The sequence below is a fragment of the Dasypus novemcinctus genome, chromosome 16, assembly GCF_030445035.2.
Source record: "Dasypus novemcinctus isolate mDasNov1 chromosome 16, mDasNov1.1.hap2, whole genome shotgun sequence".
Classification (NCBI taxonomy): domain Eukaryota; kingdom Metazoa; phylum Chordata; class Mammalia; order Cingulata; family Dasypodidae; genus Dasypus; species Dasypus novemcinctus.
In genome coordinates this window covers 26,404,146-26,423,347 of record NC_080688.1, presented here as the reverse complement: position 1 = coordinate 26,423,347, position 19,202 = coordinate 26,404,146, and the positions used below count along the sequence as shown (strand labels likewise).

Sequence of the window (19,202 nt, the reverse complement as noted above, 5' to 3'; positions counted from 1 at the left end):
ATTGTACTAAAGCCTAAAGCGTCAACCAAATCCTCTCTATTGGTTGGGTTTCCCTTTTTTTTCCCCTTAAGTTCTCTTTTTTATTTTCTTGTTTCTTTTTCCCCTCTGATCTCTCATTTTTTTTTAACCGCGCCGCCACTCTCGGTTCAGAGGCCTTTCCCGGTGGCACGAGGCGAAACCCCAGTGGAAGCCATCGGGGTCGACGCAGTCCATTTTGGCTCCTTTTTTTTTTTTTTTTGGTGTCTCACACAACCAGCTCTGCTGATGAAGAAGCAATGAGGACTTTAAAACAAAGCACAAAAACTCCTTTCGCGGTCGGGATCACTAGCAGACCTGCCGTTGGCATCCGTCCTTGGGTTTATTACCAAAAGGGACACGCACAGTCCAGCCCTGCCCGGCCCCGGGCGGCCCAGGCCACCCACTCCCACTGGAAGATAAGCCCAAACGGGGGAGAGGAACAAAGTTCCGAGAGAAGGATGTTTTTGATGGAAACTCACTGCTGGCTTGCTCCTCCTCCCTGGCCGGCCAGCACGGCGGGAGGCGGGAGCAGCCTTCCGAGGACTGCTTCCCTGTGCATCCCCCTTGGGTGCATGTCGCCTGCCGCCCCGGATTATGGCTTTCGCTCCTCGACCCACTCGTAAGGAAGGAAGAGCCTCGTGTCCCGTCTCCTTCATGGGTAGTATGCTTGCCGTTGAGTTGGAGTCACGCCTCCCCCATCGCATGCGCCTCATAACCGGTGTTTCGCATTCTTTTCTCTTTCTCTTTTTGCTTTTCAGATGTCTCAGGCCATCATTTTGCTCATCCTCATTTTGGTTCTGTCCTCTTCACTCTCTCACGCCATCGTGTTTAAGTTGGTTTTCCTGTTTGTGCTTTTCTTTGTCTGGTAGTTTTATCAGTCACCTACCTTACTCATTTCTGTGTCGTTTTTGTTTTTAATCGCCGCCCCCCCCCCACTCCCTATCCCCTTGTCCTTTGTGGTTTTTTTCTTTTTGTTTAAAATTAAAAAAAAAAAAAATCCCTCCCATGCACCTAACAGTCCAAACTGAGAGATCAGATGGAGTGGCAGCTCAGCCAGGAGCGAGGCGAGGACCGAGACAGCCCACGCCGCCGAGCCGCCGGGGAGCAGTGCCGCAGCGCCGACGGGGACGCCCGGAGCCGCCGCCCGGGGGACAGGAGCTTTCTCCACCTAGAGGTTAGCGAGCCGGCCGCTCCTCCGCCTCCCGCACCTGCCCGTGCTGTGCGCCCCCCCCGCGGGAGGCCTCGCCCTCGGCGCAAGGCGCCCAGGCTGCCCTCGTCGTCGTCGTCGGGACCGTGGCGGGAGGATAGAGCTGGGGGGCCGCAGCTGCAATCACTGCGTGCACCTGGCGCGGGCTTCTGCCCACTGCTGGGTGCGTGCGGGCCAGGTGCCAACCCTGATCGTCACGGAAGCGACACTCACGGCGGACCCAGTGCTCCAGGGCTCCAGTGTGGCCCGGAAGCAGCATCGGGTCCATGAGATGCATTTGTGAGCATGAAGCGACTTCTTGCCAAATCGTCCAGGAAAGTGGTGATAAGACCGGGCGCCCTTTTTCCTATCCTTCACAGGGCTTTTAGCTCTCCGTGTCTTCTCTGCTGGGTCCGCACTTCGATGACAATGCTCGAGCCAGGCGGCATCGCCAGGGTGGCACGGTCTGCACTTGTGGGCTCTTCAGCAGTCTGTTTCCATAGCAACACCCTGTAACTAAAGCTCCGGGCCTCCTCAGATACTTCCATTGTTACAGAACAGTTGTCAACAGTCACGTAAATGAAAGCCCTTAGATGCAAGTAAACCCACCCAGAATGGAATGACACCAGTTCCCCGAGGAGAGGACTCTGAATCCTGGAACAGGTGGTCGAGGCAGATTATTGGCAGTTGAGAGACGCGTACTCTAAATTAGAAAAGGACTGTAACTTCTCCAAGATATTGGTAAAGGTTCTTAATTTTTCAGTCCCAGTAGGGATGTTACAACTTAGGAAGGTGGCATTATGGTGTCCCCCAAAGGACAGGGCAGAGGAAGAAGGGGGGAATTGACAACTGAAAACCTAACAGAAACTCACTCAGCAGAAAGTCAGGCAGCTCGAAGAGCAATAAAGCGGACAGGCCCTCTGGGGAGGCGGTGCTTGAGCTTTCTGGCTCCATTGGCCATTGATGGCCTCGTCTGGCTGCCAACCCCTCGTCAGAGACGGAGGACGGGCTGCTGCCCGGCTCTGTCAGGAGTTTAAATATCTCTTATTTGGAGCTGTTCCCCTTGTCCTGTAAGAGGCATGCCATACTCTATCCTTGTGATTGGGCATGAAATAACATGAAAACTGCCTCCAAGAAAGCTTAAATGAAACCAGAAAGTTTTCAGACACAATGCTTGAGCCCCTGACTCACCAGGAAAGTGACATGCAGGTGGGTGTTCCTGAGGAAGGTAGATGTGAAACACAGAGGTGTGCAAAGCAGACTGCCACAGCCGCAGATGGCCAGGGACGTGCTGGTACCAGGGTTCCAGATAGCAAGCCAAGTCTCAGGGAGCAGAAGCACCCCAGGGGCCTCCCACCTGGACTGGAATCTGAAAAAGGAAGCCCCTTGGAAGCTCCTGGTCCCCATGATAAGCATTTGTTCTTTGCTTTTTTTAATATTTCTGAACACTGTCTTGGGACGTACAATTAGGCACATATCTGAGCGTGCCAGCTTCAGTCTGTTTTCATTCCAGAACTGCAATTAAGATGGTCCTAGGTTTTATGCCAAAAGTAAAACTTGCAGAATAGCCAAATATTTGGAGGAACTGCCATTTCCCCTAGTGGACTGAGGGATTGGTGTGCCTCGTGTAACTCTGTGGAAGCCTCCAAGTGAGCACCTGTCACTGGCCTGGGTTTTATATGGACTTGATACAGAGCCACATTTCCAGTGGTTTGAGGGATGCATCTCTGGCACGGCAGCCTAGGAAGATGCGTTTCCTACTCTTCAGCCAGCAGTGCACCCTTGAGCTCTTTCTAGAATATTGAGCAGTAGTGGAACCCTTGCTTGGTGGGCGTCAGGGCACCCAGTCACCAGCCCAGTCGTGTCCATTACCAGCTTGATTTCTTTGGCAAGACATAAGGCTGTGAGCCTCTATTTTCTCATCTGTAAAGTGGGGATCAAAATACTGCTGTGCCTGTCTCCTAAGGCTATGTGTGGATGATTCTCAGAGCAAATGAGCAGTTGAATGTGAAAGTGCCTTAGAAAGTGTGAAGCGTGTGTAAATATAAAGTATGAGTAATACTACTGAGAGGGTAAAATGCGCTGCCTTTGGAGACTGCCCGGAACCCTGGTCACAGCTCCCAGCGGCTCTGCTCCCTGCAGCCAGCCCTTACTCAGTTCCCACTGAACCCAGCCTCCGACTGGTCCTTTCCCTTTGATACCTGCAGCTCCCATCCCATCTGCGCCATCGTGCAAAGCCTGTCACGTGTAAACTTGTAAAACTTGGGAGCATCTGGGCTTTTCTCCTCCTAGGCCTTCCCTGGATTCTGGGGCAATGCTAGGTGTTCCCACTGCTTGCCTCATACACGAAACATCACAAAGCTTCAGGAACGAGCCACGGTTTTGGAGAGTGAAAGAGGCCCATCGAATTGAACTGAATATCGTGGGAAAATACCCACCCCCCAATAGGTAGATTTGCAGAGAAAATACCCCCCCACCAAGAGGTAGATTTGCAGAGTTAGCTGGTGCCTCTTGACAGAGGGCCACTGAGCAGTGGAGCTAAGAAGGAAGCATCAGATCCTCACGCGAGCGCCCTCGTTCTGTGAATGAGAAAAAAAGAGGCCCTGAGAGGCGAAGTGGCTTGCCAGTGAGCCCCACAGCCGGTTGGCAGCAGACAGGGTCTAGAACAGTCTAGAAGTCCCCAATCCTGGCAAGAATCCCCTCTCACCTGGACACTCCAGCAACATCCTCGGGATATTTTCCTAAATATGTATCACGCAGGCGACTCCCTTGCCGTGGGATGAATTTTCTATTAAACATCTGTCTAGTTTCCTTTAATTTTCCTGAGATAGTAAAAACTCTAGAGTGAAAGGCAAGGCCTGGGGAGAAAAGGAAAGAGTGTTATTTAGGAACTCACCATCCTCTGTTAGGACTTTTTTATTCCCTAAGGTATTTCATACGGAAGAGAAAACTCAGTCGCGTATACAAACACACTTCATATTCCAAAATGTTGTTTAAGAGAGGAAACATTCAAGACAACTTTGATACCTGGATGGTTTCTCTCTCTTCCTAAAGGAGCCGACGGAACCCCTTGCCGGGTCTCAGCTTCAGGGGAAGCTGCTGTGTCGGCTGTGCTGCGTGTGGATGTCACACTGACCCTCTTATGGGTTTGGTCTTTGAACAGTGCATCACATTAAAGAATTGTACATTTCCAGGGAGTAGAACTCTCAAGAGCCTTTGGCATACAACATCCCTGAATTCTTTGCAAGCAATTGCCTTCCTCTGGAATGACGAGGGCAACGGTACACCAAGCGTCCACAATTAGCAGGGCAGCACAATCACAGACCTGCTCTGTATTAGGGACTCACTCAGCATGGCACATCCCACCAAATGCCCTGGCGTTGGGGAAGGCACATGTCGACACTTTTATCTAGAACGAGACCGAGGGAGCTGTGTGTACTGTTGGCAGTTTTCTTGACTCCCTCTCATGTTGCCCTGGTCTCGTCCTCAAGCCAATAACTGCTCTACATGTGTCAATTTTCTTTAACTCTTGGCCCAGCGTTTCTCAGGTGGGGTTGACCACACACCTAGCACCAGCAGCAAAAAATAAGAAACAACTTTCTGAATTTAACTGAAGTTTCTTTTTAAAGAATTTCTCAAGTTCCATTTGTGAAGTGCCCTCTTAGTTTTTGTGGGTTTTTTTTTTTTTGCCTCATCGATGCTCAGACTTCATATTTTGGGAAAGGGGAAGGAAGGTACGTTCTTGCTTTAGAAGATTTGGGCATTTGGGCCAGGTTTTTAAAACTGCTACTATTAATAGTAGCAGCAGCATGAGTAGGAAGGACAACACTGAGGAGGAGGAAGAGAATAACTTCATTCTTAGACTCAAATGTTTTCCAGCAGGTGACACAAATCCATGTCTCTAGAGGTGGCCTGGGCTGCTCAGACTGCCTCACCTCAAGCCCAGGAAGGAATGGTATATCCAACCCCAGAATTCTTAGAAGCAGTCACAACCAGAGAAAGTAGAAGTCAGAACCTACCCACTCACCCAGTAAAGCCACCACACAAAAATGAACTGCTCTAAAAAAGCAAGCCACGCAGACTTCAAAAGTACAACTCTCCCTGTTGCCTAGTCCTCTGTGTAGATACTAGCAAGATTCTCATGCTCTCGGCTAGATGGTTCCCTGCCTTTGCTGTCTATGATTCCCATCAAACCTGCTGAGAGATTGGCATGTGTTAAGACAGAGCAGTCGATGGGATATGTAGTTTGGAATGTGTGGGGCGCCTTAAAAATAGTGCTGAATGAGAAGTAGCCGAGCATGTACCCTGGTCAGATTTCAATGTAAATGAAACCAAGCCTTGGCCCCAGAGGATTGAGTTTCTGAGTCAGAAATCTCAAAGAGCAGCTCTCCCTAACTCCTCCTTTTATTCTTCACTCAGAGAAGCATACAGAGCACTTGTAATTCTTCATGCCTCAGCTGTGAAATACCAAGCACAATCCTATTACGTGGGGTTCGGTGCCAAGTATTTGCACCTATCAGTTGACCTCACATATTGCTTTTGAAAGAGATAGTAGCAAAACTGGCCGGCACAAAATGGAGTTCATCAGAAAATAAAGTCACGGTAATGCAGAGAGAATAGAGCCCTGGTAGGGAAGCAGCATTGTCAGGCATTTTAGTGAGTATTATGTAACACATTTTTTTGTGCGTTTATTGAGCTACTGAAGTTATCTCTCTAGGTGTGGAAAGTAATTTATAAGCCATTTTCTCTGAAGATATTCAGGAAAATTAGTAATGTGAGTCAGTATAGACTACATCCTCTGTGAACTGAGAACATGGGTAATGGGTTTCAAGTCAAATGGATTGTGATGTCATGGTTAAGTCTTGACAGCCTGAGGATGGTAGTCATTTAAATAAATTGCCTTAATAGGTCAAAATGAATTTGTTTGATGTATAATCAAAATCTTATATAGTAAAAAAATAAAAATCTTACATAAGTGAACTTGGGATGGTATTTAGACTCAAACCTCTGGGAATTCTGTGATGAAGGGAAGTATTCATTTTCTAGAGGGAGTTTTAAAATTCCATTAGCAAAGCTGGATAGTAAAGGGAAATGAAGCTTCTCATAGATCGGTAGGCCCTAGATTCAGTTGTCGCCCAGGATAATTTACCCAGACAGCACTGGAGCCACTGTAGGGAGATCACATGGCCCAGATGAATAGCTCCATTGGTTCCCTTCTCTGGGTCCCTGCAAAGGTGTGGTTCAAACACATTTTAATCAAGCGATAAAGAAGTCATCACTTCCATCACATATTTGTTTATAATATATAGGTAAATATATATTTGTTTAAAATAAAAATGGTTTATATACCTTGTTTATTAAAATTAAAATCAAACTAGTTTAGTATACCGCATAGAAACTAAATTGATAGATTTTGCTTTTCTTAAGTTAAGTTTGATTAGACTGCCTGTTTTAATATTTAATAATATAAAGCTTTGGTGCGTACTTGATGTGTTAAAATATGGAGGACTTTTAAATTTATAGAACAATGTGTAATTGAAAAGTGAAGCTAATAGAGCAGGCTGTATCATTTGAAAACACTCCTGCTATAAAATACCTACAAATATTCAAATGGAAGCTCCATGAGGGCAGGGGATTTTTCAGCCTTATTTACTGCTAAGTCTCCAGTGCTTTGGACAGTGCCTGGATCTGTCAGTGCTCAGTAAATATTTGTTGAATAAAAGGCTACATACAATATAAAATATATTAAATATATAGCTGAATTCCCAAAAAAGTTAGAAAATGTTCAAGGGTGGCAGTAGATTTCAGAATTGAATACCAGAGCAATATCTGCGACCTTTAGCTGGGGATGGTTGCCGGAATTGGTAGCCAGGAGCCTTGAGTTTTAAAAGTGATGCGGGGCCTAGGGCTGACAGGGAGAAAGAGTAACCCAGGGCCCTCCAAGGGCTACACACTCAATGGAAGGATGCACAAGAAAAACGTCAGGCGTCTGGTCGAGGGAGAGGAGAAGGAAGTGTGGGAGACAAGCAGGGTCCCAGGCTCTGGATTAAGAGAACATTTTCCCCAAGTGTTTGTAACTGCAGGCTAGTCCTCAAGGGAAAAAAATTTATGTTACATTATCAGCTTCTGCAAACACTGAAGCAATATGATGGAAGATTCTCAACCCACACCACATAGGAAATCCATAGATTACTCCCCACTGAAAATGGACTCACAAGGCAAAACTTCAAACACACGAGCAGAAACACCCAACAGGAGCAGGACTCAGCAGCCACAGCACGTGGCAGTGTGAAACCCGAAGGCCTTCAGATAATAGAGTAGCAGGTCAAGACCGAAATAAGTGTTCAGAATAGGACACAAAAGGGTAAGTCATTCTCATAAAAGACCATGTGCACTGAAAAACAATAACCTAGAGCTTTTAGATAGGAACATTAGAGTATACAAGGTGTAGAGAAATAACCCCTGTTCGAAGGGCTATTAAGTACTGCCTAATAAATGGACTTTAATGTTCATCTCTACCAGCAAATTAGAGATGCATCTTATGTTCTCAGGCGCTTAAGTTTCTTGAAAGTAGGATGAGTTTAAGTCTCCAGCTTTCAAAGTTTTCTCCCAAAGGTGGCAAACCCCTAGTGTCTCTTGACTTCCTCTCTTCTTCATTCTTTTTATAAGTATCCTTCACAAATGCCCTGTGCTAAGGGACATGCTACAGTGTTTTTATCTTCTGCATTTTCTGTTCCTAAGGTGTGATTTTTACCCACCAACAACCCAGGTGACATTAGGTTAGCATGAGCAAGCAGCATCTTCAGTAAGAAATAACAAATTTAGTTCAAAGTGATCAGAAGGCTGAACCAGTGATACGGCACATTTTCTTTTTTTTTTTTTCCTTAACAGCAATCCATTCCAATTCGCAGTTTTATAATCACCTCTTTAAATAGCATAGACCAGTGAGTAATTGGAGATGTTTGGTATAACTGCTTCTATTTCTAAAATTTAAAAAAAATTATTTCCAAGGTAGTAACTGACTATTTGGATATAAAAAGTAGACTTTAGCAGTAATTGTTAATAAAGTTTTCTTTAATGACGTTTAACTCAAAATGCAATAAGTAGATCTCTGTGCAATTCCTCTTGGAAATGTGTACACATTTCAGGGGCCTGAAACCATATGTCTGTCCATCCAAGGATTTACCAATCCCCAGGTTGCCTGCAGCCTCCAGGGCAGCTGGTGCCATGATGAAAGAAAGAGGCTCCCAGTTGGACAGGAAGAAGGGCTTCTGAAAGAAAATTTATGAACATATTGATTATGCAATTGATCATGCATATTAATTATGCACTTTAGAGTTAGTTATGAATTAGGGATGTGGACCCAAGAGGCTAATGTCACTCTTGACCCAGGCATGGGCTCCAAGCTTTGGCTGCACCCAGCATTTTCATGGGAGGCCTCCGCTCCATCTTGGCTTTCCCTGGGTCTGGTTTGTGGTCATCATGGTTGTCGAAGCCCAGGTGATAGGCTTCCGCTCGGCCACCTTGTCCCTTCCGTGGGATTGTCCACCACGGGGGAGAGCAGGTAGCTCTGGGCTCCCCTGTGAACCCTGCCGCCTTATCCCACGGCCGGCTGCGCTGTGCGGTGTGCCTCAGGCTTGTGCAGGCCTCTGTCCTGTGTTTCCACCTCAGGCCGGCTTGGCTCTGGCATGAGAGCCCTACCTTTATCCCACTGCTCAACTCAGGGGACCCCTGGCTCACCTAAACAAAGTCTCCACAGAGGAGCTGCAGGGTCAGCGTGCACAGGCAACCCAGCAGCACCAGACTCGGGGCTGGGATGCATCTGGAAGGGTCATCTGCCTCCTCTCAGATCGGCTCATCAAGATAACCCTCAACCCTATTGCGGTTTAACCGCTTTTCAGTATTTGCCTTGTGGTCTCGGGAAGTTCTTCCTAATCTGTAACCTTGAGTTCTCCTGCCAGCCAAAAAAACAGAGTACCATAAATTAAAACATAAAATGATGAAATGGCCGTAAATGCTACTGGACACAAAAGGGTATCTGTTACTTTTGTTGTGCAGATTTATAGTTTTGTCATTGTTACGTAAGTTTTCTGATGGAAACATCTATAACCCATCCTGGTAAAACATTGTCTTCAAAATAACTGCCAGTAATTGAGCCGTGGCCTGATTAATTCTTCTGGCTATTTTAGAATAACCTGTTACTGGCTAATTATCCTTTATCTGTTAAATTCTTCCCAGGATTCCCAGTAGAAGGGGCTGTACAGTTACCAGCAAACACACATTGTCTGAAGGCCTCCCCGCCAGGGCCTTCCAGCCTCTGGGGCCCTGGACCTAACAAAGTCGTAAACAGAAATCAGGCTCAGAATATTATTTGCTACCCATCTTGTATTTGTTCCTGAAAGATAGCTGCATCTTTAAAAAGCAAATCTTGAATAGCGTGCTATAATATTTTAAAATGCATAGTCTGTGCAAAATAACGGTGCCGGTTGTATCCGAGAACTTATTTCTGCAAGAAAGGTGTGTCACCCATAAGTCCCCCATTGCCCTTGGCTGTGCTGCTCTCTAAATAGGTTAAGACTGATTAAGGAACGTCCTCTGCGCATCGCAGCTTAACGACAGCAAAGCCTAATGCCAGGGGCTGCAAATTCTCTGCCAACCTTTCCCACCAGGGGCACACATTTCAATATATCTCATTGATAGGCTAGGTTTCACGTATTATTACAAAAGGAAATATTTTTATATTCCCTAAAGGATAAGAGGAATTTTTTTAAGTAATTGTAACATTTTTTTTTCCTGCACTGCACCAAAAATCGTGTCTGTAGAGTGAATTTATCATTGGAGATGTTGATAAGAAATGGCAGGGTCCCAGATGTTTCTAGCACTGGGCTCAGGATAAAGGAGAGTTGAAGGGAAGGCTCCCCGACGGGGTGCTGGGGTCTCACTCAGGCTGGTTCAGAAGGGAAGGGAAGGTGTCCACGGACACACCCAGAGGCCTGGGCTTGAAGTCACGGGGCAGAAGGGCCAGTGGGGGGGTGGATATTTCCAGGGCGCTTGGCCATGGTGCTGCAGGGAAAAGGTCAGAGAGAATGTCCCCTCCCCCAGCGCCGCGTCGGGCTGCCCTGGCGTCCCTGTCCTTCTCACACAGTGCCCCCGTTCCCTTCACAGCAGCCCTGAGAAGGGGCCCCTCTCATCTGCATTTGCAGGAGTCAGGCTTTGGCAGATGGGGTCAGGCGCTGCATTCCAGTCCAGTCGCCACTCTCTGACCCGCTCTGTCCCATTCTTTCATCCACCCCCAGGGGTGAAACCTGGTGGTGGGTCTCTGAGGGCGGCTGACATGTTGCCCCTGTCACAGCAGCTCCCAGTACGAAGGGATCTGGTGTTAAGACGATGGCCATGCCATGTGGCCCAGACCCCTTGGCCTTTCCTAGGGTTGCATTGGTTTTCAGTTGTCGTATTGGTGTCATCTCAGGTGGCCTTGGTGATCTTCCCATGGCTCCTGAGAATTCACCTAGTATTTTAGGAAAAAAAGAGAGAAAGCCCACTGCTTTGGGTGTGGGTGCAAGGGGGAGCATTAAATCAAGAGACAGCAGCTAACACTGCTGAGCACGGCTGGCATTCTAACTTTTTTTGGTCTCAGAAACAGAAAGCTTTGAACCCATACACTGATTTAGCTGTTATGGAGATTATTCTCCTGCCCTTATCTGTAAAACAGGGTTTTATTCACACCCTTTTGCTTGGTCATGGTTTGGTGCTAGGAAGTGTGCCTATTACCCGTGTTTAAAACACAGGAACTTAATGTAGAGGTGGAAGATGTTTCTTTTTGAACAACGCTTTTGTTTCCCCAGGAGCTATGCATATCTAATATGAGTGTTCAGTATTAAGCTTGAAAATCGGTTATCAAACTTGGATTTCTCTTTGCTCAACTTTATATGCAACAGAGTCCTACACATTCTGAGAAAATTCCTTCTGACCCCCCAGCCCCCGCCTTCCGCTGTCTGGGGGCGTAAAGATCAGCTTAGGGTTCTCTTTCTAGTCCGAGTTACAGGGGGGCCAGAGGGCACAGTAAAGAAAGGGAAGGATTCCCGTTTATTTCCCCCTTTACGATTGTAATGTGCCTTTATGTGCTGTACCCCCGGACAGAGGGAAATGGGATATACAGTAATGTCAGCTCTAATAAGCCACACACCCAAGAAACCATTTTCCTGGGGGAGTCTAGAGACGTCAAAGAAACACCAAAAAGACATGACAGTGAATAAGGATGGTAATAATCCCTTACCTTGAAATAGCACCTGCTTCTGAATCACAAGACTTGTGAGGGTTTACTATCGCAAGGAGGTAATCAAATGCCACTTGGCAGGGCGGAGGGCTTCCGTGTTTCCAAGTCCCAGCGGGTCTCCCAGTTACACAGAATGATACAGACGCAGTGGTGGTCTGGGCGGGCCCGTCGGGACAGCCACTCGTCATGCTCTCTTTTGTGCGTTCAAGATGGACGAGGAGCACCTCTGTGCCTTGCGGTGGAAAGAGCTGGAGGCTCACAGCCCGGCCGTGCCCAACTCCCTCCACGAGCGGACCTGGAGTGACGAGAAGCACCTGATGCAGCAGGAGCTGCGGTTCCTGAAGCAGAACATCTTCCTCTTCTACGTCAAGCTCCGGTGGCTGCTCAAGCACTGGCGACAGGGGAAGTCAATGGAGGAGGAGGGCGAGGACCTGCCCGAGGTAAGGCCCCTGCAGCCTCATCGCGTCTGCCGGCCCTTGACCCCCGGACCCTGCTGCCCAACCCCCCACCTCCCCCCAAATCATGTTCTGTTATTGTAGAATATTTTATCAAGGCAAGTCCAAGCCATGGAAATGCAGTGGGTTGTCCAGTTATGTATTAAACTGAGAATTCCAGATGTACTTGAACTTAGTTTAATAATATTCTGGTGGGGAATTCCATTCTGCAAAGTTATGCTGCCTTCTCTTTTGGTGCTGTTTTTTTTTCTCTCTCCCCTTCCCCTTCCCGCCCCCCAGTTTTCTGTTCTCTGTGTTCATTTTGCTGCGTGTTCTTCTTTGTCCGCTTCTGTTGTTGTCAGCAGCATGGGAATCTGTGTTTCGTTTTTTTTGTTGCGTCATCTTGTTCTGTCAGCTCTCCGTGTGTGCGGCGCCATTCCTGGGCAGGCTGGACGTTCCTTCGTGTTGCAAAGCTCTCCTTACGGGGTGCACTCCTTGCGTGTGGGGCTTCCCTACGCGGGGGACACCCCTGCTTGGCAGGGCACTCCTTGTGTGCATCAGCACTGCGCATGGGCCAGCTCCACACAGGTCAAGGAGGCCCGGGGTTTGAACCGCGGCCCTCCCATGTGGTAGGCGGATGCCCTAACCACTGGGCCAAGTCCGCTTCACCTGATTTATTGAATAAATTCTTTTAAAAAGACCACCCTGTGGTCCTTCACCATTTTATTCAACCATGCCAGTGTGTGAAACCTCATTCTAAAACCTTCTGCTCTCCATTTTAGTTTTTGTTCCTAGATGCTGGAACCAGTCCTGCTGATACAGCTTTTTTTCTCTCTTCCCTCCCCACCCCCCATTGTCTGCTCTCTGTGTCCATCCACTGCATGTTCTTCTGTGACTGCTTCTATCCTTATCAGCAGCACTGGGAATCTGTGTTTCTTTTTCTTGTTGCATCATCTTGCTGTGTCAGCTCTCCGTGTGTGCGGCACCATTCCTGGGCAGGCTGCACTTTGATGCTGGGCGGCTCTCCTTACAGGGCGCACTCCTTGCGCGTGGGGCTCCTATGCGGGGGACACCCCCATGTGGCACGGCACTCCTTGCGCGCATCAGCACTGCGCATGGGCCAGCTCCACACGGGCCAAGGAGGCCCGGGGTTTGAACCGTGGACCTCCCATGTGGTAGGCAGACACCCTAACCACTGGGCCAAGTCCGCTTCCCTGATACAGCTTTAAAAGTATCCCTTCTAAGCTTTAGAACGTCACTTTTTTGCCCCTTCTTAAATTTGTATTTCTTCCTCTTCTGTCTTAATTCCTAGATTCATAAAATACAGCAGAATCACTTGCTCCCTAATTGATGTTTTGTTTCTTAAGACAAAGTGACCTAAGCCTTCCTGTCTGATACCTGGCCCTGCTTCCTCGTAAACCCATGGAGGGAATTCCCGGGCTTCTTGCATTCTGTTTATCCATCTATTCCTCTTGCTGCTCTGTCCACTCTTTCAAGACACTGAGAATACTTGTTTTCTTTTTTTGCACAAAGACCTCTTGTCTCTATTGAACAATATATGTAATTTTAAGTTGTTGTCTGGAGGGAAGATACAATAATTCTTTCCTCAGGGTGAAGAAAGTTTTCAAAAATTGAGGAGCAGATGTAGCTCAAGTGGTTGAGTGCCTGCTTCCCATGGACGAGGTACCAGATTCAATTCCCGGTGCCTCCTAAAAGAAAAAATAAATTAATTCAACCAACTTCCAAATATCTATGACATAGAGAACCATCTCTAAGAAAAACTAGAAACAGCTGAAAAGTGTCCTCTTGGTCAGTACTTTGGAATTCCTCCTTCTCTGATTTATTAAACCATAGCTGTAAGCTGTAATATTCCAAAATAGTAACATTTTTCATGAATATTTTTCAAGAAATTGAGCACCCACGCTATGCCACTTAAACGGAGGAAGCGCCAGTCGGCAAAATGGCCAAAATGAACGTGTTGGGGGAAAGCACTGAGAAGTAATCCACAAAGTGGGTCATTGTCCTCAAATAATAAAAGTCGGCCTACACAGGCATGGGATTTGGGGCGAGCGGTTAACGGTCGTCTCCTGCTGTTTTCAGGGCGAGCATGCAGAGACCTTCCCCGAGCTCAACGAGCTTGGCACCCCAAGACACCCAAAGGGGGAAGGACCTGATGGAGAGACCTGTGGCCCGGGCCTTGGCTTCAAGGTGGGAGACTACCCCCAGCACCCTCCGGCGGAGGTGACGGGTGACCGCGGACCGCGGCTCCAGACGACAGATGCCACGCTGCACCCAAAGCAGGTGTGTGCCGGGACCCACCCCCGAGCCAGGAGGCACCTCTTCAACTCTGGGTCATCTTAGCTCACATGCTGGCGTTCCAGGTAGCAGAATGCTCCTCTGGCCTGCCGTGGCAGCCCGTTGCCGTGGGCAAGGCTGTGTCCTCACTAGAAATCCCATAATTCAGGGTTTCACCTTCCTGTATGCCAGTTGGCTTACACATATAAATAAAGACCATATTGAGCGTGTCTCCTCAGGGCCAGTGAATGTTCCTCAGGTGACAGAGAAATAAAGGATTCTATTGAGTGGCCTTGTAAATATTGACCGTTATTCCAAGGAAGAGAGTGAAAACTGAGTGGGAAAAGACCTTACAGGGCTTTTTTGTTGTTGTTTGATGTTTAGCCCAACAGCTGTCAACAATATCACAAGTTTGGCATCTTAATGCATTAGGAGAAAAGAACAAGTGTGGAAAAGAAATCTCCAAACCTGTCTAAAATATTTCGGGGCCATTTGCAACATGCCCCAAATAAAAATATTGGGTGACTTTTTAAAAAATGAAAACGTGGGTAGAGAGGTGGAACTGCAGTGTGACAATCTTAAATAATTATTAGTGTCGCCAGATGCCACAAAAACCATTCTGCTCTTTAAACCAGAGGATGCTATTGGTGTCTTCCAGATTTTTGCATTTTTCCCACAAAGCGGCAGCTGTGGCACGTTCGGGAGACCGTGACTCCTGAGGGTGACTCGGTAGTAAAGCTCTCTTGCTCCCAGATATCTCAGTCTGCATGCTTTCAAACTTTCCTTTGCTTCTCAGTGCTCAGCAACGCAGAGCCCGAGCCAGCCAAGCCCCGGAGATTCCAGCGTGCGGGCAGGGCTGGCGGGCGGGCTGGCGGCGCTGCAGCAGTCACTCTGGGCGTGGGTCCAGCCTCACAGCCACCACATTTTTGGGCACTCCCTCTGCACTGGACACCACAAGTGCTGCTCCTCCCTCGCCCAGGCTCCCCGAGTCAAGTGAGACACAGTTGTTATCAGAACTTTGGCTCAGATCCACGTGAGGCAAAGGGGTGATATTCGAAGCTCAGGCTAAGGGGAAATGTTTAATTCCCCCCAACTGCTTTCACTCTCCATATTCAAATCAGGTATTTACAACCAAGCAGCTGTTTTCTATGAACCCCATCTACTCTTCTATTCTCTCAATAATATGACTCAAGAAGGACTTTCAAAGGTATTTTTTGTTAGAGTTTTAGAAAGTGTGTCATTTTGCCAGTGTCCATGGGGAGGTTTTAGATCATGCAATGAGTTTTCCAGCAATGATCTAGCTGGAAAATAAATTGTTACTGTACAAAAAATGCCTTAAAAATCTAAAATGTAATTTTAACGTTTTTAAACGAGATTTTTGTCCACCAACTTATCATCATCTGTGATGAACTCAAATCGTGTTCCCTGATTGCCATTTATCCATAAACCTGCTGCATATAAGACCACATGTTGGGTGTTGCCCACACGTGCATCCAAATGCTTTGGAAAAGGAAAAAACGCAACACATCTGCTTTTCTAAACAACAGTCATGGAAAATTTTCACCCTCAGGTTGGAAAATAGTTCAAAGTCACTTGGCTGGAACCCCACATTTCTGTTTATTTTAATGTCACCTCCCTATGCCTTCTCCTCCTTCCATCCCAATGTGTAGCCATCGCCCTTAAAAGTGGAGGTGGGCAAGTGCAAGAGAATCACAAGTCTGGGCAAACAGAGTGGGGTCCAGCCAGTCAGAGCGAGCTTTTCCCTTGAAGCGGTTGCCTAGCAGTTAAGGTAAGATGCTGCTGCTTTGGAAGTCTCCGTGTGCACATGCCGCTCACTGGAGGCAGGAGATTAATGGGCTCTACTGTACGTGACAGCTGTTTTTACTGACAGTGAACACCCTCGGCAAGAAGAGTTGGCTCTCATATCTTAGGCAGAGTTATTAGCTGGGCAGCCTAGAACTAACATTTCTCTCCAGAGCTGCTGTGCGGAGCTGGGCCCTTTACAGAAACTCTGAAACCTCATTAGGTGATAAGCAGAATGGGAAGCAGGGCAAAACGCCTTTCCCAAGGTTGAATTTGCAAGTAGCAAAATTTCCCAGGCCTTGCTGTTAGCTTTGGGTCATATTAAACATTCTCATGGCACATTGGAGATGGCAACATTTATTGTATCCAAAGAGGTTTTTTTTAAAAAAAAAAAAAAAGTTACATATACGAGTCAACCTTGATACTGGTTCAAGGAAACTCATTAGGTTGCAAAATGTTGGGCTGTGCAAATGTTCCCTGTTTTACCGATCTTTAGTTAAAAGATCTGGTGGCAGCAACCTGATTGTTCTCTAGTACAATAGGTGCATTCAGTTTGCCTGGCTGTCTGGAAGGGCAGGGCCTGGGGACAAGCACAAGACCATGTTGTGTATTTCTCACCAAGCTTAACTTACGTTGAGTTTTGGAAGCCAGCACCCAAAAGGCCATTTATGCATTTTTATACTTCTTAGTAATTCCTGCAATTAAGTTTGAAGCCAAGATGATTAATGGGGCCAGAATTATGATTCTGTGATACCAACAAGTCGTCCTGACATTGAAATAATTTGTTCAAAGAGAAATTACTTTTCCATTCCTTGATGCAATGTGATACACTTTGTTAAAACAACTAAGTGTAAATACCAGTAGCCTAATATAAAATTTTGGAGCAAGATCTAAAGAAAGTATACAATCTTCAACTGTTGCCAGTTCTGAGTAGTCTAGCCCAGTATGCAACCTCAGGAATGAGCAGTCTATTCCCCTGCACCTTTTGTGCCTTGTTCAGGGCTCACCAGCAGCATGAGAGCTTTCAGGAGCTGTCCTAAAAACCGGCCTTTTAGCATCATGGGCTCTGTCTGTCTCACCAACACTCTCGAGCAGCCCAGGCTGCCCACCTCTCTGCTGTGCCTCAGAAGCAGAAACTTAAGGAGGGAGGAGCTCTGGCCAGATGAATCATTATTATGAGCCACTGTGGTTTTCTTCTTCTTTAATAGCAAAGCTCTCCTCTTCTCACATTTCAACTTTCTATGCCATACCCAAGGTCTGTTCTTTAGACGCTACTCCAGCTCTTCTGCAGCTTTCTAGCCTCACCTACAAGACACAATCATCTGTGTACAAAAGGAACCAGGCCAGAGGTTGTGATTGTGAAATGTGTTCCTTTTGCTGTTGCTTTTACCCTGAAAGTGGTCCATGCACGTGGTGAAAATTCCTAGGCACTGAAAGGCACTAAAGAAAGGACCCTCTTCTGCCCCCAGCCTTCCTCCCATAGTGAACCACAGCCCACCGTTTGTGAAATACCTTCCTGAGTACATAGTAAAAGCCCTAAACCTCGCTGATAGGTGTATTCTTCTCATCTGCCACTTGATTTTCACCAGCTCTGCCCTGTTTTCCATGTTCATAATGTATTAAATATACATCTCGTTAGTTCTCCGGCAATGTGAGACACCAGCCTCTCATAACTCGAGGGCAGGTGCCTTAAGTGGAATGAATCTACCATTCCAGGAAACTTCCATCACAGGTTATATTTTCATGGCCAGTCTTCAATGGCTCATTCTTTTTTATCTGTGAGGGGATGAGGGTCTTAGATAAGAATCTTAAAATTAATCTGAATGTAGCAAGGAAGGTAAGAATGACAATAAATGGCTTATTTATGAAAATGTTACTAAATGTTCAAATGTATCATTTCCAGCACAGTAAAGGGTATGTCTCATGACTCCTGCAGACAGAGGAGTTACTGTCATTGTATCTGGTCCCCTCTTATGTGTATCAAATAGGAAATAAATGTATGTGGTGGGGGGAGCAGGGGCAGCCACCACAGCATTCTGGAATTCCCCGGCCTCGTGTGTGGTCGCCCGGATGAGGAACAGGAGGCTACCACTCTGTCCTGTGACTGGCTTTGGTGGGTCTGCCCACAGAAGCTGGTCCACATACCTTTTCCAGCTTTAGCTTAAACCCACCTCCAAAGTCTATAATAAATGGCTCGCTCTTATGCATGCACAGCAGTTGATGGCAGTTTAGCTCTTTAACTGAGTTATAATTTCACCTGATGCTCCTGTCTGGGAAATCTTCTGAGGCAAGAACAATTTTGAAATGCCTGGCATTGCATCACAGTTGTCTTGGTGTATTCCCTTTTTCATAAACGTTTACTTCCATTTATTGTCTACTTTGATAGCAATCAGATTGGCTGAAGCCCAGCCTTGAACTGTTATAAAATTTAACACTTTAAAACACAGTTAAACCCGTGATCACAATTTTAGGATTCTTTTAGGCCTCACTCAAGAGAAATGAGCTCTGGAGGGAAGGCTGAAATGACATTATTCTGAAAAGGAAATGGCGCATCCCTTTTAATCTGCTTCTTTGCTAAAAAACCAACCTGCTGATTTCTAAAGAGATTGAAAAAAGGATGAAACTGACCGATACGTAGCAAATGTGTAAGGTGAAAGACTGCAGGGCTGAAGCCCAGCAAATGGCGCAGCAGGTTCATAAGCTCTGTATCCAAGAAGGCTTTTCAGCTGCAAGACCTCTCCATTGACCAGAGAATCTTCATTATATTATTGACAGGATTTGGGTCATGATTTTATCTAAATCATAGCCCAACAAGGGGCACCAACTAGGAGAAAAAGAACTACCTTTTATTTTATTTATTTATGTATTATTTATTTCTCTCCCCTTCCCCCACCAACCCTCCTGTTGTCTGCTTTCTGTGTCTATTTGGTTCGTGTTCTTCTTTGTCTGCTTCCGTTGTTTTCAGTGGCACGGGAATCTGTATTTCTTTTTGTTGCGTCATCTTGTTGTGTCAGCTCTCCGTGTGGGCGGCACCACTCCTGCGCAGGCTGCACTTTCTTTCACACTGGGCAGCTCTCCTTATGGGGTGCACTCCTTACGCATGGGGCTCCCCTACATGGGGGACACCCCTGCGTGGCATGGCACCCCTTGCGCGCATCAGCACTGCATGTGGGCCAGCTGCACACGGTTC

General features: G+C 46.9%; 1 protein-coding gene across 3 annotated transcripts in view; it reads left to right on the top strand.

Annotated features, from left to right (window-relative positions):
• Positions 1-19,202, top strand: part of MTCL1 (microtubule crosslinking factor 1) — a 134,594-nt gene that overhangs the window by 84,212 nt on the left and 31,180 nt on the right. For all 3 annotated transcript variants that reach the window (XM_023585383.3, XM_058277376.2, XM_004481100.5), the window contains exons 6-8: positions 1,037-1,192; positions 11,690-11,920; positions 14,015-14,215. In XM_023585383.3, coding sequence (XP_023441151.2) covers positions 1,037-1,192; positions 11,690-11,920; positions 14,015-14,215 — 588 coding nt within the window. The remainder of the gene's footprint in view (positions 1-1,036; positions 1,193-11,689; positions 11,921-14,014; positions 14,216-19,202) is intronic.